Source organism: Lemur catta, chromosome 9 (assembly GCF_020740605.2).
Source record: "Lemur catta isolate mLemCat1 chromosome 9, mLemCat1.pri, whole genome shotgun sequence".
In the NCBI taxonomy this organism is placed as follows: Eukaryota; Metazoa; Chordata; class Mammalia; order Primates; family Lemuridae; genus Lemur; species Lemur catta.
The window spans coordinates 30569225-30596671 of NC_059136.1; the positions used below are offsets into that span (position 1 = coordinate 30569225).

The window sequence follows — 27447 nt, forward strand, 5'->3', positions numbered from 1 at the left end:
CCATTTAAGCCCTGTCCAGGTGCGCAGGGAAGGTTTGTTTTCCCATTTCATAGTTATGGAACCAAAGCAATGGAGTTTAATGACGCAGCCAGAGTGGCCCAGCTCCTGACCATGACCCGCTCCTGGTTTACTCATGCTGCTTTTCCCCACACTTCGTGCTTGATGTAGGATGCGGTCCTGTCATGGGAAAGCTCCCTCTGTGCTGTGAAGATGTCCATGTTCTCATAACACTACTCTGTGAGCAGTGCCTGTGTCGTCTTGTACCATCCAGTCCCCTTCACATGGGTTGTAACATTTATGTGACCTTTTTCTGCATTTGGATCCAAATTCACCTGGATATCAGTTAGTCATGTGGTTAATTTCCCTCTGTGTCATTCTCTGTCTCTGAATCTCTATCTTTGCATCAGCCAGGTGGTTAAACTCAGGTTAAAATCACGATTTGTTGCCTTAGGTTTCACCCACTGGTGTCATCTGCGTCCCACTCCTTTGCTGTTTTCCTCCTCCATCCTCTGCAGAGGGCAGAGGGCTCATCAACAAAGGGGCAGGTCCACGTTTTGATCTCTGAGCCTTTTGATGTAGTTCTATAACCATAACGCTGTGCTTGGGTGCACAGAGTAGGCTGCGAAATCTTACCTGGTGAGAGCTTTCCTTTTGCTGTGAATGGGAAAAGCAACCTCTTCTTTTACCCAAAAGCCATCCAGTGCATTGTAATTGGTTGCCAATGTCATGACCTTGAACATTACCTCATCAGCAGCTTCTCATCTGTTTTAAAACATTCCACTAAGTCCCTTCCTTGATGCTGATGGGAAGTGAGATTGCTTTAATGTAGTTAGATGTCTTTTAATCAAGTTTTTCAGAACCCAATTTCATGTGTGTGACAGGACTCCCTGTCCTCTTCTGTTTTCTTTCTTTCTGTTTAAAGAAACAGAACAATAAATTCTAAAATTGTAATAAAGTATATTTTACAAGAACTTAAAGAATTTCAGCCTCAACAAATTCAATCTCACTTTTTCTTTCTATTTGAATCATGAATCTTCAGTGTAACTTTTGAGAAAGATCCTTTGATGTCATATTTTGAAAAAACGAACACGAACCAAAGCCCACCTAGTGCCACTTCTTGACTTGCTGAAGCCTGGCTTTTGTTTCTCTCATGCTGCTGAACCTCTTCTCGGTGGGCCCACCAGTGCTGCCCCGCTAATCTCTAGGTCCCGAGGACACTGGGGAGGGCTTTTCATGTTGGATTTCTTAGTGCACTCAGCTCTATTATCCCTCCCTCCCTGGAGGGCGTTCATCCTTGGGTCCTATGACTCCAGACCCCCTGATCCACCTGCTTTCCTTCTCTCTGGTCCTTTGAGCTCATCTCCCTTCACCTGCCTGCCCCTGTGGTCAAGGGTGCTGTTCCAATCCTGGCTCTCTTCTCACTTTACATACTGTTCCATGGCCACATTCAATCTTAGGGCATTGGCTAGTTGTCAGTGCTCAGATCTGTATCTGCAGCCCAGAACTGTCCTGAGTTTTAGACTCATGTCTCCAGCCACTTTCTAGAGCCATCCTCCCTGATGTCCAGAGTCCTAGAAACACACCCTCTTCCTCTATGCTGGTGGTCTTCCTCCTCCTCTGCCATCCGTGCTGGAAACTTGGGAGTCGTCCTAGAGGCTCTCCATCGCCTCCCTCTCACACATCATCCCAGCCAGCAGGCCTGGCTGATCTTTCTCCCTCCATCTCACTTAAATGCTCTCTTCCATGTTCTTCTTCCCCTGTCTCGTTGTAGGCTCTCAATATCTGTCATCTGTACCACTGCAACAACTGTATAATTGGTTCCCTGCCTCCAGTCTTGTCCTTTCAAGTTCACTTTCCTTCAACTTTCAGAGTTCTAAATATGAAGTTGGCTGTGCCGTTCTCCTGCCTGACACCTGCCGGTGGCTCCCATTGCCTGATGTCATTTTCCTGACTCAGAACATAGCACACTGTTACCTGGCTGGTGTGGACTCTTATCTGCTCCTCCTCCACAGCCCCTGCCTCACAGCGACAGTGCAGTAGCTGCCTCCATTTCTCCCAGTCCGCCATGGTGCTCCTCATTCTAGAATGTGATAGTTAGATCTGAGCTGCCTTGTGTCTGGGAGATCCAAGAATACCCAACCATACCCCTTCCAGTGGATCTTCAGGGGAAATTGATGCTCAGCAAATAATGGCCAATGGGAAACCAAATCATCTCTTTATTGTCGGCAGAGCCTGGAGCCCAAATTTTAATACAAACCAAGTAGCCAGGCTAGGAGACTGTGAAACTTTGGGCAACTTTCTTAACCATTCTGTGTCTCAGTTTCCTTATTTGAAAACAGAGATGATAACTGTACCTAACGTATGAGGTTATTATGACACTTATGGGAATTAATTCATGCAAAACACTTAGAACTATCTGGCATATGGTAGCTATTAGTAAAAATTAGGTAAAATCGTAATACATGTGATGTTAGATCTTACTACTTTGGTTAAGAACTCTAGTGCAACATTGAATAATAGCTGTGACAGTGAGCTCCCGCTCTTGTTTTTTGATTCACTTTCTTTCTGGACTAAAATAAGAACTTTGATGTTTTGTTCCAGATGAGCTATGATGATATAGCCTGTTTATATCTTCCTCCTACCTCTTGGCCAGATTCTGTCCTGAAAGCTCTGAATAAATATCTTCCCTTTTGAGATCTAGTGTCATCTGCTCTTTGCGAGTGTCTGACTTAGAAACCAGGTTTTGTGATTTAGTTTGCCCAGATAGCCTTTAATCTTCAGAGTTGATATTTAAGTTTTAGCAAATCACAAATTTGCCTTGTTTTTGTCATTGTGTCCCCAGAGTCGGAGGACAATGCCTGACTCATAGTAAGAGGTCAGTAAATGTATGCTTCATCAATGAAATCTCAGGACTTGCAGTATCAATAATGGAGTCAGACTCATGTCTAACAATGGCTTAGGGATGCCATTCACTCTCCCCTTGGCCTGTATCTGCCTCTGCGACAGCCCCGGTGGAATTCTCTGCTGGCCTATGGCAGTGTTCCCCAGGTCAGAACTTGTTTGGCCTGAAGGGCCCCGATGTGGCTCAGTTACCCCAGTTCAGGAGAGAAGGTCCCAAGTAGGAGATGGGGGTAACTGATGTTATGTAAAGGTTCTAATGGGCCTAAGAAGTAGAAGCAAAACTGATGAAAGAAAGAAGGAATTTATCTTTCTAACCCCCCACACTGTTCCCCAGTGAAAAGACTGCTGGGGCAAGTCTTGACCTTCTGACATCAAAGCAAAGGCTCAGTGGACTGTGGTCAGACTGCAAGGAAGTCTTCTATGGAGGGGAGAATCTTCTGAGTCAAGTGTCCCTTCCATCTTTAAGGTTTTGATAGAAATCGGTAGCTCAGGGATTGAGTTCTTATTTGGGCTCACCTGTACATTTTTTGCCTATATGTTCACATTTTGGCATTTTTTTCCCCATCATTGGCAATTCTGCCATGGAGTGGGCATAGGGAAGAAGAGGAGTTGAAACTCAGGTGGCGATTTATCTGCTTTGCTCTTGGATACACTTGGCTTTCGAGTCTGAAGCTGGGTCTACAGGACTGTTTCTTATTTTCATCACCCCTTCTCCTCTTGCCTCTTTGCCCACGGACTGCCCAGTGCTGGCAGTATAGCATTTTCCGCTTTTTTTTTTTGATTTCTGTGTAAATGCTAACATTCCAAAAATAGTATCATCATGATATTTGCTTATTTAGAGATGAAAGCACTTGGAAATGGTTTACCTTTTAGTTTAACGTGCAATAATCATATATTGGAATTTTAGACCTTTTGTTCTCTGCTCAGTAGATGAGAAAGCCTGACTAATTCTGCCTTTGTTCTAGGCCCTTTTGTTTAATAAACCCTTGGGGACCAAACCACAAGGATTCTCTTATGTGAAGGACTGAATGTAGGAATGTAGAACATACAGCATAGCACAAAGCTTCCTGTAACCAAAGCATGGCCTTGATGTAGGGCGAAGTCCCTGGGTATCGTTTCAAAGCAGGTTGGCTAACCGGATTAACTGCCCTGTGACTTTCTCTCCAACAATGGCCCTCCTGCGAGTAACAGCATTCCCTTTTTTTTGGCTGGGATGGCACATTCTCTGCAATGGAGAGATAGTAGACATCAAGGACTGGGGCATCTGGAGAGGTTTCCCAGGAAGACTGGACAAGATGCAGTAATCAGCTGAACAGTAAGAGAGGACGAAAAGCTGAGGATGACTGTTGGGCATCTGTGTTTGAGGCCCAGCTGATATTGCAGAAAGATGTGAGCCTGAAATTGCATGTGTTTATTTGAGGTGCCTACAGAGCATCCCTGCAGGGATACCTGGAAGGCAGTTGAAAATTCCTGTTTGTGACTCAGGAGAGAGGTCACAATTGGACATAGAGACCCAGCAACCATCAATGCAAAAATGATCATTGGAACCAGGATGGAAGAACAAAACAGGCCCAAGGACAGCACCTTGGAGAGAGCCAGCATTTTAACAGCAGGCCTGGGAAGCAGATCTAGTAAATAAACCCAAAAAGTCGAGCCATGGCAGGAGGAAAACCTGGTGATGGCAATGTGACAATGTCACAGATGTCACCATGGGAAGGGACAGGAAGCCAAAGGAGATGGTGGGGTCTGAGAAGTCTGAGAAGGGAGACCTCCAGGAGTCATTTGCAGGGAGATCTCAGAGGCCTGAAGAAGTGCAGTGACAGTGTGAAGGACATGGGCAGAAACTGCTCTTCAGGGCTGCGGGTGGACAAGGGGCCTACGAAAAAAGTGACCAAAGGCAGGGGGCAAGGTGGAAGGTTTTCCTTTTCCTTTTCATTCCTTCCTCCCTCCTCCTCTCTCTGTCTCTCTCTGTCTCTGAAGACTTCAGAACATTTGTAGACTTGAAAGGAAGAAACCATTGAAAGAGGAACTGATTAAAGCTTCCAGGATGAGAGGGCATTTTCCCGTGACTGGTACACTTCACATTCAGACATCGCTGTCACTGGTTTAGCTCTTCTGGGCGACAGTGGTGAAAGGATTGAGGAATTGGCAGTTGAGGAATCCAGGTAGTGTTTGAAGTCTTAATAGACGCAGTAGTTTATCGGCTCCCAGACACACAGCAGGAGTTGTGGCAAAATTGCTGCTAAAAACAATAAGAGATGTTTTCTACGGCATCTTAGGTATCAATTACATGCTGTCATTTAATTCTTGCAACAACCTTGCGAGGTAGGTATGTTATCCTTTCTTCCTGATGAATAGATCACTGCTAAGGGAATTTTCATGACCCGTCTGAGGTTCCGTCGTTGGTCGGGGCCAGAAGTGTGGTTGGATTTGTTGCATCTGGATCTCCTCCCCGCTTCCAGAGCATTGCTGCTGTTGTGGGCTGTTCCATGACCACCTGCTCCTGCTGGGCTAGGAGGCTGCTGGGTTGCCAAACAGGCCTCGAATGCCCCTGGGGCACTGTCAGAATCGCAGGGCATGTGGTCTAGGAGGGCGCTCTAATAGCTTCCTGACCTGGAGCACCAGTCCAGCTATGACGGTGATCGGGACGCACATCCGTCGCCCAGCCAGTGGCCAGGTCTCGCTGTGCTCCCCAGGAGGCCCGAGCAGGTGCTCCTTTCCGCTTCCTGCTTTTTATGGGGCCCTTGAAGCAGGAGGACAGATGAGGCTGCGTGACCCATTTGTGGCCTTATCCTGAAAGTGCAGTGGGGATGGGAAATAGATTTTCCCAGGTGGACTTCCCTAATGTCTGACTCTTGTGTACACAGGTAAATACTGTGGAGGAAGTCACTTAGCTAAAGAGCAAATACAGTCATGTGTCTCTTAACGATGGGGATGTGTCCTGAGAAACGCGTTGTTAGGTGATTTTGTCATTGTGCAAACATCATAGAGTGTGCTTACACAAACCCAGGTGGTATAACCTATAGCCTCCTACACACCTGGGCTGCATGGACAGCCTGTCGCTCTAATCACTGTCGTACATTCGGATCGTTGTCAAACAAAATGTCGTTATGTAGCGTGTGACCGTATCAGGGAATTAATTGTAATGGGAGCTACCTTTAATGGCATTCACTTAAAAAAGAGTAATAGATGACTATATTGCTGTTCTGTTTTTGTTTTCTTCTTGAACAAGAGCTGTACATTCTGGGGTGAGTGAAAGAAGAAAAGAAATCAAACAATAAAAACAAATTCATTTAGCAGAGACAGCTCCTACTCTGAGGACACCTTGTCCTGGTCATTTGGTTGATCACTGCAGAGGCAGGACTCAGCGTTCCTGCCCCAGTGGTTTTCCCTAGAACATACCGCAGGTGATGGGGCCCGTTCATCGCAGTCTCGAGGGGCGCCAGGTGCTCAGCAGGTGGGGAAGCAGGGAAGGCAGACACTGGGGGCTCACACCTTTCTAACCCCTCCTCCTCATCCCTGCAGCCTTTCCGCTGTGCCCACTGCCCTTACTCCTGCAACATATCTGGCTCTCTGAAGCGGCACTACAACAGGAAGCACCCTGACGAGGAGTACGCCAACGCTGGCACCGGGGAGCTAGCGGCAGAAGTGCTCATTCAGCAAGGTAGGCCAGGTGCTGGCATGCCGGCAGCATGCCCATTTCCTTCCAGCCCAAGTCCCCACCGAGAGGGCTGCTGCCATCCTGCAGTTCAGTTCTAACGTGAGAACCTTTTGGTTTTATTAGTTCCTCCTCTTCATCGTTGTTATCATCGTCGTCCTCATCGTCGTCCTCATTGTTACTTAGCAGCATTTCTTACTGCCTGGTTCAGATTATAACAACTGTTAACAGAAATCTAAAGTGACAGAAGTAAAAATTTACTCACAAATTCTACTACCCTCCCAACAAGGTTCACTTATCTGCAGTGCCTGCTGTTTTTCGTCCATGCATAAAGTTTGCATAGATGAAAGTGCAGGGTTTTCTTTCTTTGCTTAACATTGATTAACAGGACCATTTTGTTTTCCTTTGATATACTGTCTTCCTAATTATAATTTCTAAGGCTTTTTATAAAGCAACAATGAATGGAAGTACTTTAACAATTCTGTTATTGAACACTATGGAGTTTCTAGATTTTTCTTCTCTTGCAGTTATAACTAATGCTATTGCAAGCATAACTATACGTGAACTTTTTTGGATTGTCTAAAAATATCTATTGAATACTCAGATTGCTTATTCATCCTGAAAAGAAAAAACATTGTAGAACCTTTAAACTAATGAGAATTGATGAAAACCTGTAGTATCATTAAAAGTTTGGGTTTTGGGTTTTTTCTTTTCTTTTTTTTTTTTTTTTTTTGCTTTTTTCAATAAATAATCACATATTCCCTCTTGAGAGGGCTTAGCTCCTGTGCTGTTACCATACAGAGAAATGTGGTTGTATTTATATCCGCTCCTTGATAATTCAACTAAAAAATGATTGTGGCATGCAGTGTGTTAGTTGCTACTCTTTCCTAAGCCCTGTGACTATTTGAAGCTGAAGACAGTTTTAGAAATCTGCCCCCAGTAAACAGCGATGTGAGATTGTCAGCTGCTGCAGCTGGGGGTGCTCAGAGTTTTTGATCCAACGTGAAGCTCTGCTTGCTATAATAGCCATGAAATGCATCTTAATGTAAAACAAATGAATTGACTATATCCTTCAGCACTTTCAGCGACAGGGCTGATGCACAGAAATAGATGAGCAGCACAGAAAACTCAGGATAATTTTAAATCCATCCATCTGGGGTAATGGTGAGCATGTGCCTTTTGTTTTCTTAATGGCAGTTTTACGGAGCTGGGGAGCAGGATGGGGTAGTGGGGAGGGCCCTGGTGCGAATCTTCATTCTTCTTTAACCGTGCCATCCTGGGCAAATTATCTCACCTCTCCCCTGCAGGCCATTCACCTGCAGGATGGGGTTGATGACAGCCATCATCATGGATGACGAGAGAATGTATGCATGCAATACATCTTCATTCCTTTCTTTTATTTATATATATATATATATATTTATTTATTTATTTTCCCCTTAGGATATCTAAGGCTTCTGGAGCCATTGCATTATTTTTTACAACCCCTATGTCCCAGAATTACAGAGGGGAGAATGGATTAGCTTAGAGTCCAAGTAAATAACTGGAGTTGTAGGCTAGAGATTCGTTTGCACATCCTTCACACTCTTGGGTTGGATTGGCAGGAAATAGACATTTACTGTGGCTGTTGGAACAGGCATGAGGATCTGATGGATGATGCTATCATTGTCCTGTGCTTCCAAACTTTCGTCATTGCCTTGCAAAAAAATGTGCTGAGGTTGAACTGTTTCATGCCCTAAGTTTCAGTTAACTTTTTAAGACTCTCTGTAATCAGTTGGCATCCCCTGACAAGGTCTGGGTTTTATATTTGATTTTTGCAGGAGTGTTTTTGACCTTCTTTCAGATGCGCGGGCACACACACACACAGTCGTCCCTCGAGGTCTATGGGGCATTAGATCCAGGATCCCGCAGATACCAAAACCTGAGGATGCTTACATCCCTGAAATTAAAATATTGGTGTACTATTTGCCTACAAACTACACACATCCTCTTGTATACTTTAAATCATCCCTAGATTACTTATAATAACTAATACAATGTAAATTCTAGGCGAATAGTTGTTATGCTATGTTTTTTAAATTTGTATTATTTTTTATTGTCATTGTTATTTTTTGAATATTTTCAATCTGCAATTGCTTGAATCTATGGATATAATGAGCTGATGGATACAGAGGGCTGACTTTGCCTGCATACATATATGTATGTATATGCGTATGTACATGTGTATATGTGCATGTATATGTATATGCATATGTATGTGTGTTTAAGCCCTCCTCCCCTTCAAGACACATGTTAAAGAAGGAGACAACTACATGTTTCTTGGCTCTTAAAGAAACACAGTGCTATTGTGCTTTGGCAAGAGAACAGTTTCTGAAATCAGATAGCTGGTTAAGTACGAACACAGTTTAGAAATCTCAGAAGCACAAAGTTCACACTGTTCTTATGTCTGCAAGAGGGAAGGAGAATGTGAAACTGGATTAAAATACTGTGTTTGGAAATGCGGCATTGTTTGGTAGTGCTGGAATTTTCCATTTTCTTTAGATTAATTTCAGATAATTCTCTCCGTCCCTACTTGGTTTTATTTTCTTCTTCTACTCCTCCAAAGATAACTTCATGAAACTTTATAATTTCTTGTTTTGATGTAGAGAAAGATGTTTTAAAATAATAACATAGTAAAGGGCCATGAATAAAATGTAGTTTTCTCAAAATGATGTTACAGTCTCCTGAAGCCAAGTACAGGGACTCCTTGTCCACCAACTGTGTTTAGACAGTGTCTCACTGTGACATGTGCAAAGCCATCTACTGCTGGAGAAGATTCTCCTGGCTGTGGCACCACAGAGATTCTGGGGAGGGTGTCAGCTTACAGTGCTGCAGAGGAGACGGGGAAAAGGCGAAAAAGGAGCTGAGACTCCCCAGGCCAGACAGTTCTGTTCTGTGTGGGTTTCTGGGGGATGATCCCATGGTATTTTCCACGGAGTTTGGGTGGTTTTCCATGGATGCTAGAAGCTTGCTGGTAATGGTGACTGCTTGGGCACCCACCAGTGGTGGGCTGGAGAAAGGGGAAACCTGATTTATAGCATCTGCCAACTTCTGTGGTGTAAATTCTTCCACCATGGCCAATTTTAGGCTCCCAACATGATGTCGTTGGATGTGGAGTTGGGGAGAGGTGTGCACATTTGGCGTATGAGCTTGTGTAAGCTGACTCCAGCCCATCTCTGCTCCTGAGGGCACAGGGTGACGTTGCCAGGCCCCTGTCAGCTGGGCCTTCTCGATGCACCAACCCCTCAGAACTCTGGTACCTTTTAGTAATCAGGCTTGTACTGAGCACTATGCAAATATTTTACTCCCAGCTTATATTTTTTATACATCTGATCTTTGAAGGCAGATTCCTCTTAGCCATCTCTTGTTCATTAATATGGATCGAGGCATTCTCCCACACAAACGCACATTTCATGCTCTTTAAGGAAGACATACTCGTATTGCTTCAGTGGGCCTGCCCCTTCCCTCCCCTTAAAATATGCCTGATTAAGCTCGCTCAAGAACGGTTCCGTAAATCACAGGCTGTGAGAGGCGTCAGATGCTTCAGCACTAAGCTTTACAAATCCTTTGTGCACTTCTACAGCAAGTAGCTGGATGAAGATGGGACTTAACAGGCTGGTCATTGTTCAGTAGCCTTCAAGCCCTTCCTCAAGTCTCTTAGGTTATCAGCACAAACACATGCGTGGGAGTCAGATGGACCTGGGGCCAGGATCTCTGATCACTGTGGCCCTTGGACTAGGCGCTTAACCTCTCTGAAACCTGTTTACACACCTCCAAAGAGCAGGGGTGACACCTGCATTAGGAATAGTTGCAAAGATAATGTGTTATTCTCTAAGATTCCCAGACAGTGCCAACGTGTAGGAAGTGCTTTAGAAATAGCTCAGATGTACTGTTATGTTTATCTATATATTTCTTCTTGCAGCACGTGCCTCTTGAGCTCCTACTGTGTGCCGTGCTGGGCACTGGGATTTGATGTCAGGCAAGGCAGTCATGTGGTGGCATTTATGGTACTTACTGCCCAGGCTGGGGATGAGGGCTAGACAGCTCCTACCAAGGCTCCATGTTCTGGCCTCTAGCAGAAAGAACGCATCCCTTTCAGCTGTACCCAGGGAGCTTACAAGAAGAGAGCTGCTTCTCCCAAAGGCTGAGCCGCCTTCTCTGTGGCCCCCGATTTTAAAGAGTCATTGAAGTAAGGGTGGGTCATTGAGACAAGAGAAGCTATGAGAGGAGTATTATCGGGGAGAAGGCTTCATTTGGGGCATCTGCTGAAATCTTTGTTATTTTGAAGTGCTGTATTAGAAGAATATCAATATATATGCATATGTACCTTGGATGTATCTTCATATCTTAGTTTTTCATGCCAGATTTAGGGAAAGTAGCGAAGCATAAAATCCAGAAGCTGTCAGTAACCCAAAAGTCATGTGTTTGATTTTTGGACATTTTTATTTTAAAATTGTTTTGAAGCTGGGCACAGTGGCTCAGGCCTGTAATCCCAGCACTTTGAGAGGCTGAGATGGGAAGATCACTTGAAGCCAGGAATTCAAGGCTGCAGCCACTGCATGCTAGCCTGGGAGACAGAGCAAGACCCGGTCTCTAAAATAAAGAAAAAACAAAATTTAAACAAGTTGTTGTTATTAGGACCCAGATTCAATAAATTACTGGTAGATGTTTGCAGGGAGTGATGGAGTAATGTAATGCTGTGTTATTGATTGTTATTTTATATGTTAATTTCTCTCCCACAGTGGCTCTATGAGGTTGACATCATCATTCCTGTTGTAAAATTAAGAAACAAAGGGAGGGCAAGTGACTGACCCCAGGTCACAGCAAGCAAGTGGCTAAGCCAAACCCAGTCTCCTGATTCAGTGTCTGGTGCCTTGCCACTCACACATCTGATGTCCCCTAACATTTGTAGGAATTTGCACCAATTAAAGGGGAAGAAGCAGAGGCATAGTCCTACTCTAGGAATACTGATGGGGTCACGTTTGCTGGTGGCCATATAGTAATGTGCTCAAAGGTCACATACATGAATGAGGTGCTGTTTACTTTCTCTTATTTCTTTGTCCCCAAGGTTAGTTGCTAATCTGACCCAAGGCTGACTCTGGAACCTGTCTCTCCTGCCAGCCCTTCCTTGTGGTTATCCAGAGGGTCTCAGATCCCAAGATGTTGGGAAACATGGGGGGATGGGAAGAGCTCACTTACTGTTTACTGAGTGTTTGTAATTGGGGTTCAGGACATCAGCCTGGCTAATAATGAAATGTACTGTGTTTCCTCCACTGTATTTTCTCTTATGCTCTTTTTCTCGAGAATCCTGTGGGAAGGGTGATCGCATGTGAGACAAGATTCAGGTATCCCTCGGTCCCATTGCCAGATAGGGTCTAAACTGCATACCGTGTCACCAGGAACCCTCTACCCCAGTGCTTGCATATGATTTTCACTTGATTATAATGCTTACTATCCCTAAGCATTGCCTAGTTCTGGGCTGGGGCTCTGTCTGGGCCCTGGGACAGGCACTGAGTTAAGAGACAACAGGAGGCTGGGCACAGTGACTCATGGCTGTAATCCCAGCACGTTGGGAGGCTGAGTTGGGAGGATCACTTGAGGCCAGAAATTCAAGATCAGCCTGGGCAATATAGTGAGACTTCATCTGTAGAAAAAATAAAAAAAAAAAGACAACAGGAAATGAGAATGTCAACAAAGTCCTATTCCATATTTCACTTGTTAATTATACAAAGTAAAATTACTCTGTATCCATTTTCCTTTGATAATTAACCTTATTTTGTTTTAGTTATCCTTTAATTCCTGTGTTAGTTTCCGATGGCAGCTGAAACAAATCACCACAAACTTGGCAGTGCCTTAAAACAACACAAATTTATTATCTTAGTTCTGAAGGTCCAAAGTAAATCTCACCAAGTTAAAGTCAAGGTGCTAAGGAGCCTGTATTCCTTGTGCAGACTCCAGGGGAGGATCCACTTTTTCGCTTTTTCCAGCTTCTCGAGGCTGCCCACGTGCCTCGGCTTCCAGCCCCTTCCTCCATCACCCGAGCCAGCAGTGGCCAGTAGTCTTTCTCACAGTGCATCACTGTGGCATTCTGCCTTCCTCTTATAACGGCCTGTGATTACATTCAACCCACTCAGACAATCCAGAATAATCTCCTCACCTTAGGATTCTTAGCTGAACCACATCTGTGAAGTGCCTTTTGCCATGTACGGTAACATAGTCACGTGTTCTGGGGATTAGGATGTGGCTATCTTTGGGGGGCCATTATTCTGCCTGCTGCATGCAGTGCCTTTTCAAAGGTTATGAGCTTTAGCATTTTTACCTTAGTAGAAGAGACCACTAAGGCCCAGGAGTTTAAGAAGTCTTGGTTCGTGTGAGCACATGCCAGACTCATCTCCTCTCACTCCCCACCCAGCGTTCCACGCTGCCCTGGGAGTTATGTTATTGAAAATGAAATTGAATTTTCAATAATGTCAAGCACCACAAAGGAGCACAAATATTTTACCTAAAACTCCCTAGAATATATTGCATTCCAAAAAGAGCAAAGGATATCGTGGTCGATTTTTAAAATTGCTCCTGAAATTTTATATTTTTGCCTGGTTAATCAGCCCACTTGAGGAAACTGTGATCTGAGGGCTTGTAGCTTTTATAGTGTGCACTTAATGTCAACGCTGCAAGCAAATGCACAAGTCTCCCACTGACCTTTACTGTGTGCATTGCCTAAGAACTTAATGAATTGCAATAGAAATTAATTTTTCTCAGCTCTGATGTCAATTAACTGGCATAGTTACACATTCGGTCTAGATTACATATTTTCATTTGTTCTTTAATTAAAGTCACTGTGGCAAAGGTTGAAGTTTTAATTAACGTGGGGGCATTATCATATTAAGTTTAATTTAAACATAATATAAGAATGTTTTCTTCTCTAAATTAGTTTTCATTAAAGAGAACCCCAGAAGGAATCTTTAATTTCATTTTGAAGCCTAAAATGTAGTTTGGTTTTGTTCACGGTCGCATATTAAGTCTTTATAGGAGAAGCATCGTCAGTTTAGCCAAAAAAAGTAGAAGTCTTCACACCTTGGAGGTTTTTAAAAGGTTATCATAAGAAAAGACACCATTTTAGGTGATTATAATAATAAGTGATAAAAAAGGAGGTTAAAAACTAAGTTTAAGTATCCTCTGGGCAAGAAAGAACAAGCCCATTTGGTTTTGCCTAACAGAAGGTGCAGTGTTTTTGAGATTCAGAAAGTAAACATCCATGCAAGCCGCCTTTTCTGTAAAATATTCTGAAACATGAGAGTTTGGTATCTGTTGCCAGCCTTTTTGCTGATGGCAGGAGCCACCTGCCTCTGTCCTCTGTCCCCATCAGGCCTGCTGTGCACTCTCACACGCTCCTGGGGCAGGGACCCTAAAGCAGTGAGTGGGAGGTGCTGGGGGTGCGTGTGGGCTACTGTTTGCGCTAATGGCTGGAGAATCGCCCACCACCTCAGCTGATAGACAAGGAAATGCTCTGTTGAGATTCCGCTGATATAGGATTGATTTAGGAGGTTGAGCACCCCACGACTGCATCTGGAGATGATTAAATTGCATGGTAGAGCCCCGTGAGATTGGCATGGTCCTTCTATAATTTGTCCAGACAACCTTGATGTCAGTACAGAATTCCTCTGTTTCTTTCTCCATGCCGCATGAGCAGTGCATAAATACGGCAGCCTGAGATACACTCAGTGGTTGGCTCAGCTCTTGTGCTGCCTAAGTATAAGCATCTTGGTCACTTGTTCACATGTGTATTGGAGAAATGGGATACTTTTGGACATCACTGGATATGCATGTCAGGGATACAGAAGGGACTGAGGGCTTTAGGACTCCAAACAGAGGATGAGGAGCCTGCACAGGAGTTTGTCAGAGAAATGCTGGTAGCAGAACCAGAAATGAGTGATGTCACTGAAGCCCAGAAAAAATGCATTTTGGCTGGTGGCTGTAGTCACCGTTGCCTTATAACCCATAGACATCACACTGGGCAGCAGCACAGCCGGGGGTTAAGGGTGTGAACCCTGGAGTTAGGTTCAGTTCTTAGTTTTACAACCTCGCAAAGTTTACTTTACCATCCAGCCTCTGTATTACACAAGGCAAGCATGCCTCTGTTTTCAGGATATTTGTGAGGAAAGCGAGACTTAATGTGTGAGGTGTCTGACACCTGATAACTGTCCAGTCAGTGGAAGATGTATGATGTTGCCAGTGGTGGTGGTGGTGGTACTAGTAAGTAAGATGAAGAGTAACAAGTGTTTGCTGGATTAACCAATGCGGAAGTCAGTTGATACTGACATGTGAGTGCCAGGAAAGGGTGGGACACAGGAAGTGGGTGTGCCATGGCGTCAGGCGGGGCTTCTCAGCATCGGTGCTGCTGACAGTCAGGCCAGATCACCCTGCATTGTGCGGCTGTCTTTTGCATTGCAGGGTGTTCAGTGGTATCTCTGGGCTCTACACACCAGATGCCAGGAGCACCCCCTCACTGTGACAACTGAAAGCTTCTCCAGTCATTGCCTGACAGATCACCCCCAGTCGAGAACCACTGGCCTAAGTAATGAACAGAGGCAAAGAAGTGATGACCTTATAATATTTTTCTGGTTTAGATTTCTAATCTTAATTTCAGCAATTTTTTTGAATAGGGCACTCTCTCTCCCATGGAATAAAACTTAAAAGATACAAGAGGATGGTTAGTGGAAACAGGCCCTCCTCCGCCTGCCCGTTGCCCACTCAGGAGTAGCTGATGACACTACTGTCTGGTGAGGTCTTGGAAGTGGAGACTCCACAGAATCCCAGCTGTGAAGGAAGGAGGAAGACGGGGCGGTACCTAGGCAGTGCAGTGGGCCAGCCTGCCTGCCTGCCTGCCTGCCTTCTTCCCTCCCTCCCTTCATCCCTCCCTTCCTCCCTTCCTCCCTTCCTCCCTTCCTCCCTCCCTTCCTCCCCTCTTCAGAGAGGGAAGCAGAGTTAGAAGGGCAAGGGGCAAGTTGGGAGAAAATGGGAGAGGATGCAAACAGGAGAAGCTTCCGAAGTCAAAGAATAACAGTAGCTCAAGTGAGAAAGAGCAAGAGGGCCAGCAGTCATTAGGGTGGGATGTTTGGATTTAGTCCCATGCATGATGCTAAATAATCATGGGAATGAAATTTCACACAGGTGGTGGAGTGATAAGTAAGGTTCTTGGGTAACTGTGAGGTGGTGCATTAAAGTCACTTGACCCTGGGGTGGAGAGGGCAGGTGCCAAAGTTCCTGATGGGTGTGGCACTGTGGGCAGGAGGGGCAAACCAGGAGATGCTCCTCCTCTGCAGGGGAGGGGGCACCGCTGCCCTGCCCTGCTCTGCCCTGCCCTGGCCTCCTCCTCGCTTGGGGCTTGTGAGCCTGAGCAGCCTCTGCTCGAGAGGCAGAGGAAGGAGCAAGCTCTCTCTGATGAGGCCAATGCTGGGGATTTTGTTGCCCAGGAGTTCTGAGTATCTAGGATGCAGTGGGAGGACTGGTGTGGGCAGGAGAAGCCATGGGGTCAGAGAGAGAAAGCAGGGCAGAAGTGGGTACGTGGCAGGAGAGGACATGGGGCAGGGACCTCTTGACTCAGGAGTGATCTGCTGGAATCGGTTAGCCTCAAAGTTCCAGACAGCTGAAGTCATGGGGACTTTGTGAGGGCCGTCACTGCCCAGGCCCAGCTCAGTAGGGAGGCCTGATAGTGCCAGCAGTTGGCCTGGCCTGGGCCAGTGGCCCGGAGGCCTGACACCAGGACCACAGTGAGCCTTCTGAGCCTGGACTTTGCTTCTGAAGGCACAATCTGTTTAGAGAGACTTCTCCAGGCTCCAATTTAGTTGCTGCTTCTGATATAATTGTAAAAAGATAGTCTTTTGTGTGACTCTCCAATTTTGGTGTTTTTTTTTTTTAACCTAGAAACCTAGAGTTTTATATTCTCTTAATTAAAGCATCCAAACACTTCCCAGAACATGTGCAAAATTTAATCAGTTCAATAAATAGTGACATTTCAGGATGTGACCAGCTTTTTAATTTATTCTTTACTGGGAAATTTATGTGGGAGTATATATGAATGACTTAGCTTCTGATGTGAAGGAGACTGAGAATCTGGCTCCTGCTCTTAGTGTTTTGGGACAAAAAAGATTGAGAAAAGCAGCCATTGCCATTTTTATTTTCTAAATTATGTTTTATTTACAGATGAAAAAAATGAAAGAACAATTTAAGCCACTTATCCACATGGTCAGAAATTATGTTATTCATCCTGGTTCTCTCTGTCATTTAAACTGTCAAGCACATGATAGGTTCTCTGCAAATGCTCATTCAATAAATGAAAAAAGTACATTAATTTTTAAAATCTCTGCCCTGGAAAACATACACACTGCATTGCTATTGTGTTCTAGTACTAAGGTAAGCTTGGATTGAATGTAAGTGCTGGAGACAAAATAATACACTTCTTGCATTTGAGGCATTTAGATAGGAGGAACCGTTGCATTTTTATGTGCTCTGCACACTTCTTCTTACCTCTGTCTTTGCTTTCAGGTGGCTTGAAGTGCCCTGTTTGCAGTTTTGTATATGGCACCAAATGGGAGTTCAACAGGCACTTGAAGAACAAACATGGCTTGAAGGTGGTGGAAATTGATGGAGACCCCAAGTGGGAGGTAACTTTTTAAAGTGTGATATTGATCTTGACATTTCTAAACACAAATGACAAACCAGGCAAGCCCAAGTACTGGGCACAGACAGCCATTCCTTAGAGCATTGGATTTTCTGGTTGGGAAACTTCTGAAACCTTTTCAAATTAAATCTCGTGTCCGAGGGGTATAAGCAGGTGAGATCTGGGCCATGCATGTGAATTCTTATTCTGAGTTGAATTTAGACTCTTTTGTGAAGGTTTGTATTGACCTCATTGGCATTTTTACTTCTGTTATTTACAAATTTGGAGTTTCAGCTGTTGTACCTGAAAGGAGAGTGGAAGGCAAGGAGTGTATTGCCATCCTTACCAAGGGAGTTGGGAGGGCTCCCTTTCTTCATTCTAGGCCCCACTCTCCGTCTGTGGGAGGCTTGTGCTGCCACCTGCCTTCTTTGTTTTTTCCTTAGGAGTTGGGACTAGTAGTCATCTGGCTGAAGACACATCTGTAGTATAAGAGCCAGTAACCATCTCTCTTTTCAAATACTGGTGCCACTCCCATGGACTAATTGCAGCTACCTGAGGCAGGATTTCTCAGACTCAGAGCTATCGACGTTTTGGTCTGGATAGTTCTTTGGTGTGGAGTGCTGTCCTGTGCCTTATAAGAAGTGTAGCTGCATTTCTGGCCTCTTCCCACTAGTTACCAGTAGCATCATTCCCCCTCCATCCCCCACACCAGACCTGACCAAAAACATCTCCAGACATTGCCAGTGTTCAGTGTTCCCTGGGATCAAAATCACACCCAGCTGATGTAAGGACTTTACAAAGCGTCCAGTGGTTAAGAGTAAAGGCTTTTAAACAGAATCCATAACACCTGAAAAAAAAAATACATTATTACGATGTGAGGATTATTCTGGAATGCAAAGGAAGAGTGGGTTCAGTAGGAGTTAATGTTTTAATATAGTCTATCACAATAATAGAACTAGAGAGAAAAATGAAATGATCATCATCACAGATGCAGGAAAGATGTTTGACAAAATTCAGTATTCACTGCTTAAAAACAGTCAATAACAGAATTTGATGGCTACATCCCTAAGACGAAAAAAATATACATGACTCAGCCCCAAACATTAGCATCTTACTTCATTGGGAAACACTAGATGGTTTCCACTGAAGTCAGAAACAAGACAAGGATGCCCCGTAGCTCTGCTACGCTTTAGCATTGTATTGGGGGCATCAGCTAGTGTGGTTAGACAAGGCAGAGCAAACACAGACATAGAACTGGAAGGGAAGACATAAAAGCATCTCTAATTGGATATGATAGGATTATATTAATATTTTTAGGAAATCCCAAAGAATGAATGAAAAACTAATACAGACAATAAGCAGCAGACAAAAGGTCAACATACACCAATCAGCAGCATATGTACACAGATATATGTGTATATATATATATAAAATAAATATCTCTATATCTGTATGTACACACATATATATACATATATAAAATAAGTTAGAATGGAAGCAAACACCCTATTTATTATAGGAAACAAAACCCAGATAAATCAAGGTAAACCTAACAAGAAGTGTCCAAATGTAAATGTGGAAACTATAAAACTCTCCTGAAACAGACATAAATTTAGAGTTGAGCGCATAGATGGGAATATTTAACGTCATAAAGATGTTAATATTCCTGAAGGTCATTTATATAATAATTTATCAATGTAATATCAAAATAAAAATACCATTAGATTTTTTTCTGGAGCTAATCAAGTTGATTTCTGAAGTTCATTTATGAATAAATAGCTAGGAAAACCTTGCAAAAAACATCAGTGTGAGGAGAATCCTACCAGATGCTATAACATGATATGAAATCTCCGTAACTAAGACTGTATATTATTTGTGCATGAATAGATGGTCTAACGAAACAGAGTAGAAAATTTAGAATAGACCCAGTGATATATGGAAATTTATTATATGGTAAAGATGGTATCTGAAGTTGGTAGGAGAATGGTCGGCTTTTTAATAAATGTAGGATAACCAAATAGCCATATGGGAAAAGATAAAATCGGATCTGTTTTTCATAACTTATATAAGACAAATTTAAAAAGGATCAGAGATTTAAATATAAAAACAGAAATATTTTACAAATGCTAAAAGAAGAGTGAATTCATCTATAAACTGAGAGCGTGGAGAACTTTCCTAACTATAATTCGAAATCCAGATTTGATAAGGGAAAAGATTGAAAAATATTGACTACATGAAAATATTTTTAAAGTCTGATGGAAAAGAACTCATAAATAAGCAAAAAAATAAATGATAAAAATATTTTTGTCATATCATAGAAGAGAAATTAGTATCTTTATTCTATAGAAGGCCTGTAAAAATAGCGAAGAGGAAGATCAACAACCCAATAGAAAAATAGGCAAGAGATTAGAAAGGTTCAGAGAAAAAGAAATGTAAATAACCTCAGATATCTGCATACATGATCAGCCTCACACATAATAAAAAAAATGATAATTAAAATTAGACTGGGGTAGACTTTCTCACCTATTAGATTGGCAGTAATCCAAAAGTTTGGTGCCATCTCTGCTGGAGAGACTACAGGGAAGGAAATCTGCTGTCATACGTTGCTGCTGGGAATGTAAAATGGTCTGACCCTGTGAAGGGAATAACAATATGTAGGAAAATTACATATGCAATTCTTTATCCATTAACTAAACAATCCCACTGTTAGGAAACAATTTCAAAGTTACACTGGATAAAGTGAGAAAAGGTGTTTGCACAAGGTATTCATTGCAGTGCTATGGATAGTAGTATGTGGCTGGAAACAACGTAGTGTCCATCAACAAGAGGCTGGATGGATGCCTTACATACAGCTATGCAGTACAGAACCGTGCAGCTGTGGGAGGGAAGAAAGGATGTCCCTTGTAGTTCGCCTGGTCTCCAGGGTGTACTGTTAAGTGAAAAAAGTGAGGTGAAGAACAGTGTGTGCATGTGTATCATGTTTGTATTTTTAGAAAAAGTTGAAAGATAAACAAAACTTGAAAAAAGAGCATACATGGCAAATGAATCTGTTACAAATGAATGACATAATCATACTGAAGGGAGTGGGGAAAAAAGGAGCTGAATTTAGTAACTTTGGAGGATAGTTGACTGGATACTCTTAGGCCAAAGAAAAAATAACTATAGACAAGTGCTGTGAGCTAGTTAATTATTGTGTTTCTCATACCAGTGTGGGTTAGTAATTCTGAACCCACTTCGTGTGTGGATTATGACTGAACAAATAAGCAAATATATCATAGATAATGGGAGCCAGGTTTCTCATTGTTGGAGAAAGAAGTTATAAATAAATGGTAGGGGCACAGCTAGCATGAACCCTTTAGCTATGAATCATACGTTTAACTATGATAGTCATACGTTTAACTATTGAACTCACACTAAAAAGAACCCACATGCTATAGATGGTTGGTATACATACACAAATTTCCTAGCTTTTTGTTTTAGAGGGCTAGAAGCAGTGACACCCTGGTAGCAGTGCCCACATCTTGGTTTCTAATAACATTCTCCAATAAAAGGAACCAGGGTCTTTTGAAAAAGTGGTTGATTCCAAGGATGAAGAAGAACAGATACAAGATGATCCTGGAACATCTTGTGGTACTAGAAAGTAATGACATGCTCAGTCAATCAATCGATAAAGATGGGAACACATACATCAAAAAAACAGAGGAGACAGCCTGAAAGGGCTCCCAGTGACTGAAGCTACAAGAACTTGAGTATCAAAATCAATGCCCATGAGTCCATGCTGATGTAAATAAATGATTGAATAAATAAATAAGAAGGAAATACTCTTCCCCCCAAATGAATTCTGATTAATAACTGGAAGGAATGAGAGACATAGAAAACCACCAGTAGAATAGCACAGGAACAACTGCAGCAGGCGAGATCCATTGATGAATGCTGAAATTATTAACAGTAGGAAAATGTTTAAGGAGAAACAGGATATTTGCATAAACTCAGAATATCTCCAAGTATTTATTACTTACAAAGGGAAAAGTAGGAACCTTTAACCAAGTGATCAAGGCTGGCGTCATCAGTGATCAAACATGCTGACATCATGTATCACCTGATACGATATGATGAGAAGGGCATTTCACCTCGAGGTATTCTTCACAAAAATCCTCAACCCCAGTCTGATTATGCAAACCCACCAGACAAATCCAAATGATGCGTGTGGTGAAAGACTGGCCCATACTTCTCAAACATGTCAAGGTGATGAAAGACAAGGAAGGACTGAGGAACTGTCACGGGTGGGAGGAGGCTGTGAGGCATGAGGACTAAGTGGTCTGTGGGATGCAGGATGGAGTCCTGGACCTGAAAAAGGACACTAATGAAAAAAATGGAGGAATCTGGATAAATCCTGTGGTTTAGTTGATAGAGTTGTGCCAGTGTTAATTCCTTAGTTTTGATGATTTTGCCATGATTATGTTAAGATGTTGAAGGGTGAAGGGTCTGTAGGAAGTCTCTTGCACTGTCTTTGCAGTTCTTGTGTAAGTTATAAAAAATAAGAAGTGTAGACATTGTATGTAGGGAAGGGAGGCAGAGAACAAGATGGAATGGATGAGGGCAGTGGGAGGTTAAACTTAACATACCCTGTGGTGTAGATTTGACTCTGATACCATGAAAATGTTTTATATAATAATAAAAACAAAATTAACTTTTTAAAAAAGCAAGTCTTAAACATTTTGAGAGTAAAATGAAATAAATGATCCTAACTGTTTATCAAATTGGTGGTATAACTGTACAGAGAGGAACTATTTCAAGAGGCTTCAAAGCAGTTATTTGATCGCACCCCCCTAATGGGATATAACCTAAGGGCAAAAAGAACTTTAAAAACTGCACTGTTTTCAGTTATTCTGTTGGTCGTAGGGATGACATTATAATTCTGAGGCTGTTGTTAGTGTTTATTAACTACAGTAGAACACATAAAATGTGTTTAATTCCATGAGCTTATACTGATATTCGGTAAAAAACAATTCAGTCACCTTTGTAGGATGCTAGAGAATCAACTCTTTATTTTGAAAACTGGTAAATTAAGGCCAAGAATCAAGCAATTATTCTACCTTTAAAAGAAAAAAAAAACTAAGCATAACCAAACATTTGATGAGGGGAAGTTTTTCCTTCAGAAGTATTTCAGCTAACACATGAAAAATTATGTTATTGATTTCATCGTGATGCAATCAGCAAAATTCAGGTTATTGAAAGCTCTATAAGGCAAACAGCCTGCCTTCTTCAACAATTAAACTTCAAGGGGGGGAAATGCCAGAAATGGAGGAAGAGCATAGCGATTTTAGGTCTTAAAAGATGTATTGGTTCTAATGTGTGACCCTTATTTAGATGTGATTTGAACAAACTTGAAAATTAGATAATTGGAAAAATTGGAACATTGCCTAGATGCTTGATGATATTGAGGACTCGTTAAATTTTTGAGTGTAACAGTGGCATTGTAGTTATGTTTTGGAAGAGTTTTATTTTTTAGAGATTCTGAAATATTTATAGAGGAAACGATGATTTCTGGATTTGCTTCGAAATAATCCAAGAGCAGGGCATGGAGTGTGTGGGTGCCTAGGAGAGGAAAGACTGGCCATGAGTTAATAATTGTTAAAATTGGGTGATGGGTACATGGAGGTTTATTATACTTACTCGCTGCTTTTATGTGTTTGAAATTTTTTATATATATATATTTTTTTGAAGTAGGAGTTTTGGAGTCTGATAGATTTTACTTTGAATCCTGTCTCTGTCACCTATAAACTGGTTGCCCTGGAGCCATGGTTTAAGCCCTGTGGCCTCGGTGGGTGTTCTTTTCCATGCAGGAGGCTGGTAGTACTTGAGAGGTTGAAAGGATTGAGAGAAGCCATGTGTAAGATGCTAACGTCTGTGTCTAGCCTCCAGTAAGCCCTGAGAAAATGGCAGCTGCCGTGATTATTGCTGACAATGGTGGCACCATCAAGTTCGCATCTTCATCTACGCTAAAACAATAACCTGGTGTTTCAAGTTCATACTGCAAGAATTTACTCTTTATTAACAAAAATAGATGTTGGAATGTCAATTCCTGATGTAAAACTTGGTTAGCTGGTGCTTTTATAAATGCATGCAATAACGTCCCTTTCTCCCAGAGGCCTCACTTCCAGCAGATTCCAGCACCTTAAACAGCTGTGAACGCACCAAAAATAGTTGACACGAAGCCATGTACTTGATGCCATAGTGAGATAACAGAGCAGGCGGCGAGCTGGGCCTGGGGTGGTCACCCAGCAATGACTAGCTGCCTAATTCAGCAGTGTGTGCTGCCACCTGACTCCCAGGAATGCCTTGCAAAGAGCACCATCCTTCCTGACAGTGATTATTGTGCAGAATTTTCCCAGAATGAGGAGAAACCGTTTAGTGTGCATCCTGTCCTTTCATAGGCTAAGGCATTGTTTCGATCCAGTGTTGGCTAATATGTCAGATAATAGTACTTAAAAGAAAATATTCTTTTTTTTGTTCATTTATGGATTCATCAAATATTTATTGGGTATCTATACTATATGTCAGGCTGGAAACACCTAAATGAACTCGGCCAGTTGGCTGTAAAAGAATAATTATATGCTATTCTGAACCTCTGTGTCATTACTGATAAGTGCTTATAGAGCATAACTTGGCTCCTATAAATTTTGTCTCAAGTCCTCTTTTCTGTTCTTCTTGATTGGTGACATTCATGCGTCCTGCGTGATAGTTTTGCTTGCACTTCCCTTCCTTTCCAGAAAGAGAATGTTATTAATGTCTAGTTCTGTGAAAATCTGTTACACCTTTTCTCTCCTTGAGCTACAAGGTACCTCTGATTGTCACTTTTACTCCTCCTACTCTCACAAATCTTGATTTTACACAAATATATTTCTTGTAGTCAGTTTTGTTTCTCATACCTTCATATAAAAATAAGAATGGCATGACTAGCCAAGATTTACTGAGTTCCCACTGCGTGGCAGGACCTGTGCTTCCTCCCCCCCCCCGTAATGGAATCACCCGTCCTCTCCTTTCCACCATTAGCTGCCCAGGTGCTGTGCCCCTCCCTCTGCTGGCCACGTGGCCCCAGGCCCCCATGTAAGGGGCAGAGTAGATGCAGTGTTGGGAGCTGAGCTCTTCAAATTCTAATTACGAACAGCATGCTCTGTTCCCCACCACAAGAATGTGTGCCAAGGAGCTTTCCACCAAAGCTGGTTTTAGAAAGGCATGGTACTTGTAAAGAGAGGTTTTCTCTTTGGGAATTATATTTATTGGAGCAACTGGTTTCTCGGGGATGACAGGTCACTTAGGTATTATGTTTTTATTTAGACAGCAACAGAAGCTCCTGAGGAGCCCTCCACCCAGTATCTCCACATCGCAGAGGCTGAAGAAGACGTTCAGGGGACGCAGGCAGCAGTGGCCGCGCTCCAGGACCTGAGATACACCTCCGAAAGTGGTGAGGGGCATGCGCTGGCTTCCTTTGACACCTCAGAACTGGTCTCCACTAGACATGCTGAATGAATGCATTTGCAAATGAACGATGTCCATGGGGTCGATCTACTTTAAAGTCCCTGAGCCAGCATTCAGACTGTGGAAGCATCCCATTGTCAGGCACCAGAGATGTTCTAGAAATTAGACACGTTCTAGAATTAGAGCAGAAGCGGGGCTTTATAACAGGGTTGCAAGATTTTCCCAAATCTTAACATATTTAATTCTCAGAACAACCTCGTGAGAGAAGCAGCTCCTAGTCTTCTTACTTCACAGATACACAAAGTCAGGCCACTTTTCATTGTTAATGGGTGGCAGAGGGTCACCCGCTTTTGGGAGTTGGGGCTAGTGCTGGGATCTAGGTCTCCTGACATTTTGCCAGGGTATTGTCCTGTTCCATGCTTCCTCGTGGTCACCTACTCAAGGGGGCTTATTCCAGGGCCCATAGGGGCCGGGTGGGCAGTGGCAGTGGGTGGCCTAGGCTCAGTGGGACGTGGAGAGTGGCCAAGACTATGGTGCAGTGGGGGAGTCACCTCGCAGACCTGCGGGCCCAGGATTGCTCACTCCCCTGGTTCTTCTCAAAAGGCCCAATCAGGATTTTTACATCAAATGTTATGATTTTCAAATGTTAGATCAATTTAAAAACCAAATAAACCATTCTGCCAGCCTAGTGGCAATTGGAGCATTATGCTTAGAAAACAGTTTTTCTTTATACTCTTTTTAAAATGCACAGAACACAAGTTAATGTTACACACCACAGCCCTGCATGTATTAGGGGCAGAGGCCAAGCCAGTGGGACCAGAAGGGAGCACCAGGCGAGGTGAAATGGGGTGGGAAATCGAAGAGTTAGGAAAGCACCATTTTGCCCAGTTCCTAAGTCCCTCAATCCCAGATTGTGAGAAGACTGCACAGAAAACTCTGTGGGCCCTTCAATTTAGGGAAGATTAATTGGCAGGGCTGTGTTCACTGCCTGCTCTGCTGGAAGGGAATTGGGGAGGCAGTGTCTACACTTGTGCAGACGGGAGAGTTGAGGGCCAGGCTGTTAAATGTGGCTTCCAGCACTGAGGCCCCGTCAGAACCTGCGTTTCCCTCAATGTTCAGTGATGTCAGTGATTACTCAAGAAAGACCTGCAAAATGCAGCCTGTCTGTCTTTATTCCCTCACAAGCACACATGTGCACATGTGCATGTACACACATACGTACACACACACACACACACACACACACACACACACACACACACACACTCCCTGTCACTCCTTCTAAAGGCTCTTCGATGTCTTTCCTTGCAGCTCTACAAGCCAGGCCCACCTGCTGTCCTGACTGCCCGCGCTGCCCCGTCTCGGTCTCTCACCACCCCACCCTGGGCTGAGCCGCCTTTGGTCAGATGCTGCGGTGCTCAGCATGAGCATACGCTCCAGTGCTCCCTAGGATGTGGCCTGGTCCCTTGCCCCTCACAGCATGTTTTCTGCCCAACTCATTCTCATCTTCAGTACTTGGATCGTATGTCACCCACTGAGAACCCACCTAACTGTTCTGCACTGTTCCCCAAATTGTCCTCCTGACGCAGGACCTACCGGGTGCTGTAATGATCTGCTTGTGAGTCTGCTCAGGAGCCTGCAGGCACGGGAAGCAGAAGGGGGAGTGTGAGGTCTTTGTCGGTATTCCCACTGCGAACAGCAGTTCCCAGCTGACAGGGCTTGATAAATGGTTGCTGAGGCAGTAAATGGATGAGGAATTAGAACCTTGCCTCAGTGAGATGTGCAGGTAAACATTTTAGTGCTTGGATGTTTGGAGTGGTTGGCCACAGGACACATGTGCATCATCTCCCCTGAGGTATATATGCTGGGGAATGCATTGTGAATGTACACAGGTACCTCCACACTCACACGCTGCACCCCACCCTCCACGTGGAACATGTTGAATCCCCCTTCTCTGATCTCTTATCGATTGACCTACATTGGAATGTAGCCCACAAAAAGCTGCCCATGAGGATGCACACGTTGGCAGAGACTTCATAATGTTGTGCTAGTGTGGAGATCAAGCAGTAATTTCCCTTTTAGTAAATTAATGATCAGGGTCAGGGGGTGTTCTGGAGGGTTGCAGATGGCCAGGCAGATGGTGAGAGCAGGCGGGGCACACTAAATAGCTGCCCTGGTGACATGGATTCCAGGCTTTTGAGATGATTAAAATAGAACTCAGAGCTTAAATTGGTTTGGAATTCTAAAGCCCGCTGGTTGGATAATTGAGACACCCTCTTACATTTTGCCCATAACTTGTGGAATTTTCTTGGCACACTTTTGCTGACCACGGCCCACATGCCCAAGGGAGACTGACTCTGCAGTTGAACATGTCACTGGTGCTCTATGGAAGTTCCACTTGGAGGGGCTGTCTTTGTGCCTTCAAGCTAGGATTCAGAACATGTGGGCTTAAGTTCTGGCTTTGTGATATAATTGACCCAATGCCCCAAGTGACAGATGTATGAAATGGGGGTAATATCACAGTGTCATCTCCTCACAGTGCTGCTTGGGGTTTTGAGATGTTCTTATAGAAAATGCTTTGTTAGCTATAAAGTACCACACAGATTATCTCTGTTGTCAAAATGAGTGATCACAGAGGACCTGCGTGTCCTCTGGGGAAGGCATCACCCGTGAGAATGGAGGGGCCAGTTTTGCATTCTCTATCCTT

At 43.5% G+C, this 27447-nt stretch overlaps 1 protein-coding gene across 13 annotated transcripts in view; it reads left to right on the plus strand.

Moving 5' to 3' along the window:
* ZFAT (zinc finger and AT-hook domain containing) overlaps positions 1–27447 on the plus strand; it is a 296047-nt gene that overhangs the window by 239936 nt on the left and 28664 nt on the right. For 12 of the 13 annotated variants that reach the window (XM_045561493.1, XM_045561492.1, XM_045561495.1 and 9 more), the window contains 3 exons: positions 6427–6565; positions 17144–17262; positions 24600–24726. In XM_045561493.1, coding sequence (XP_045417449.1) covers positions 6427–6565; positions 17144–17262; positions 24600–24726 — 385 coding nt within the window. Of the gene's footprint in view, positions 1–6426; positions 6566–17143; positions 17263–24599; positions 24727–26051; positions 26359–27447 lie in introns of all 13 variants that reach the window. The other variant, XR_006737368.1, reaches the window with a different exon arrangement.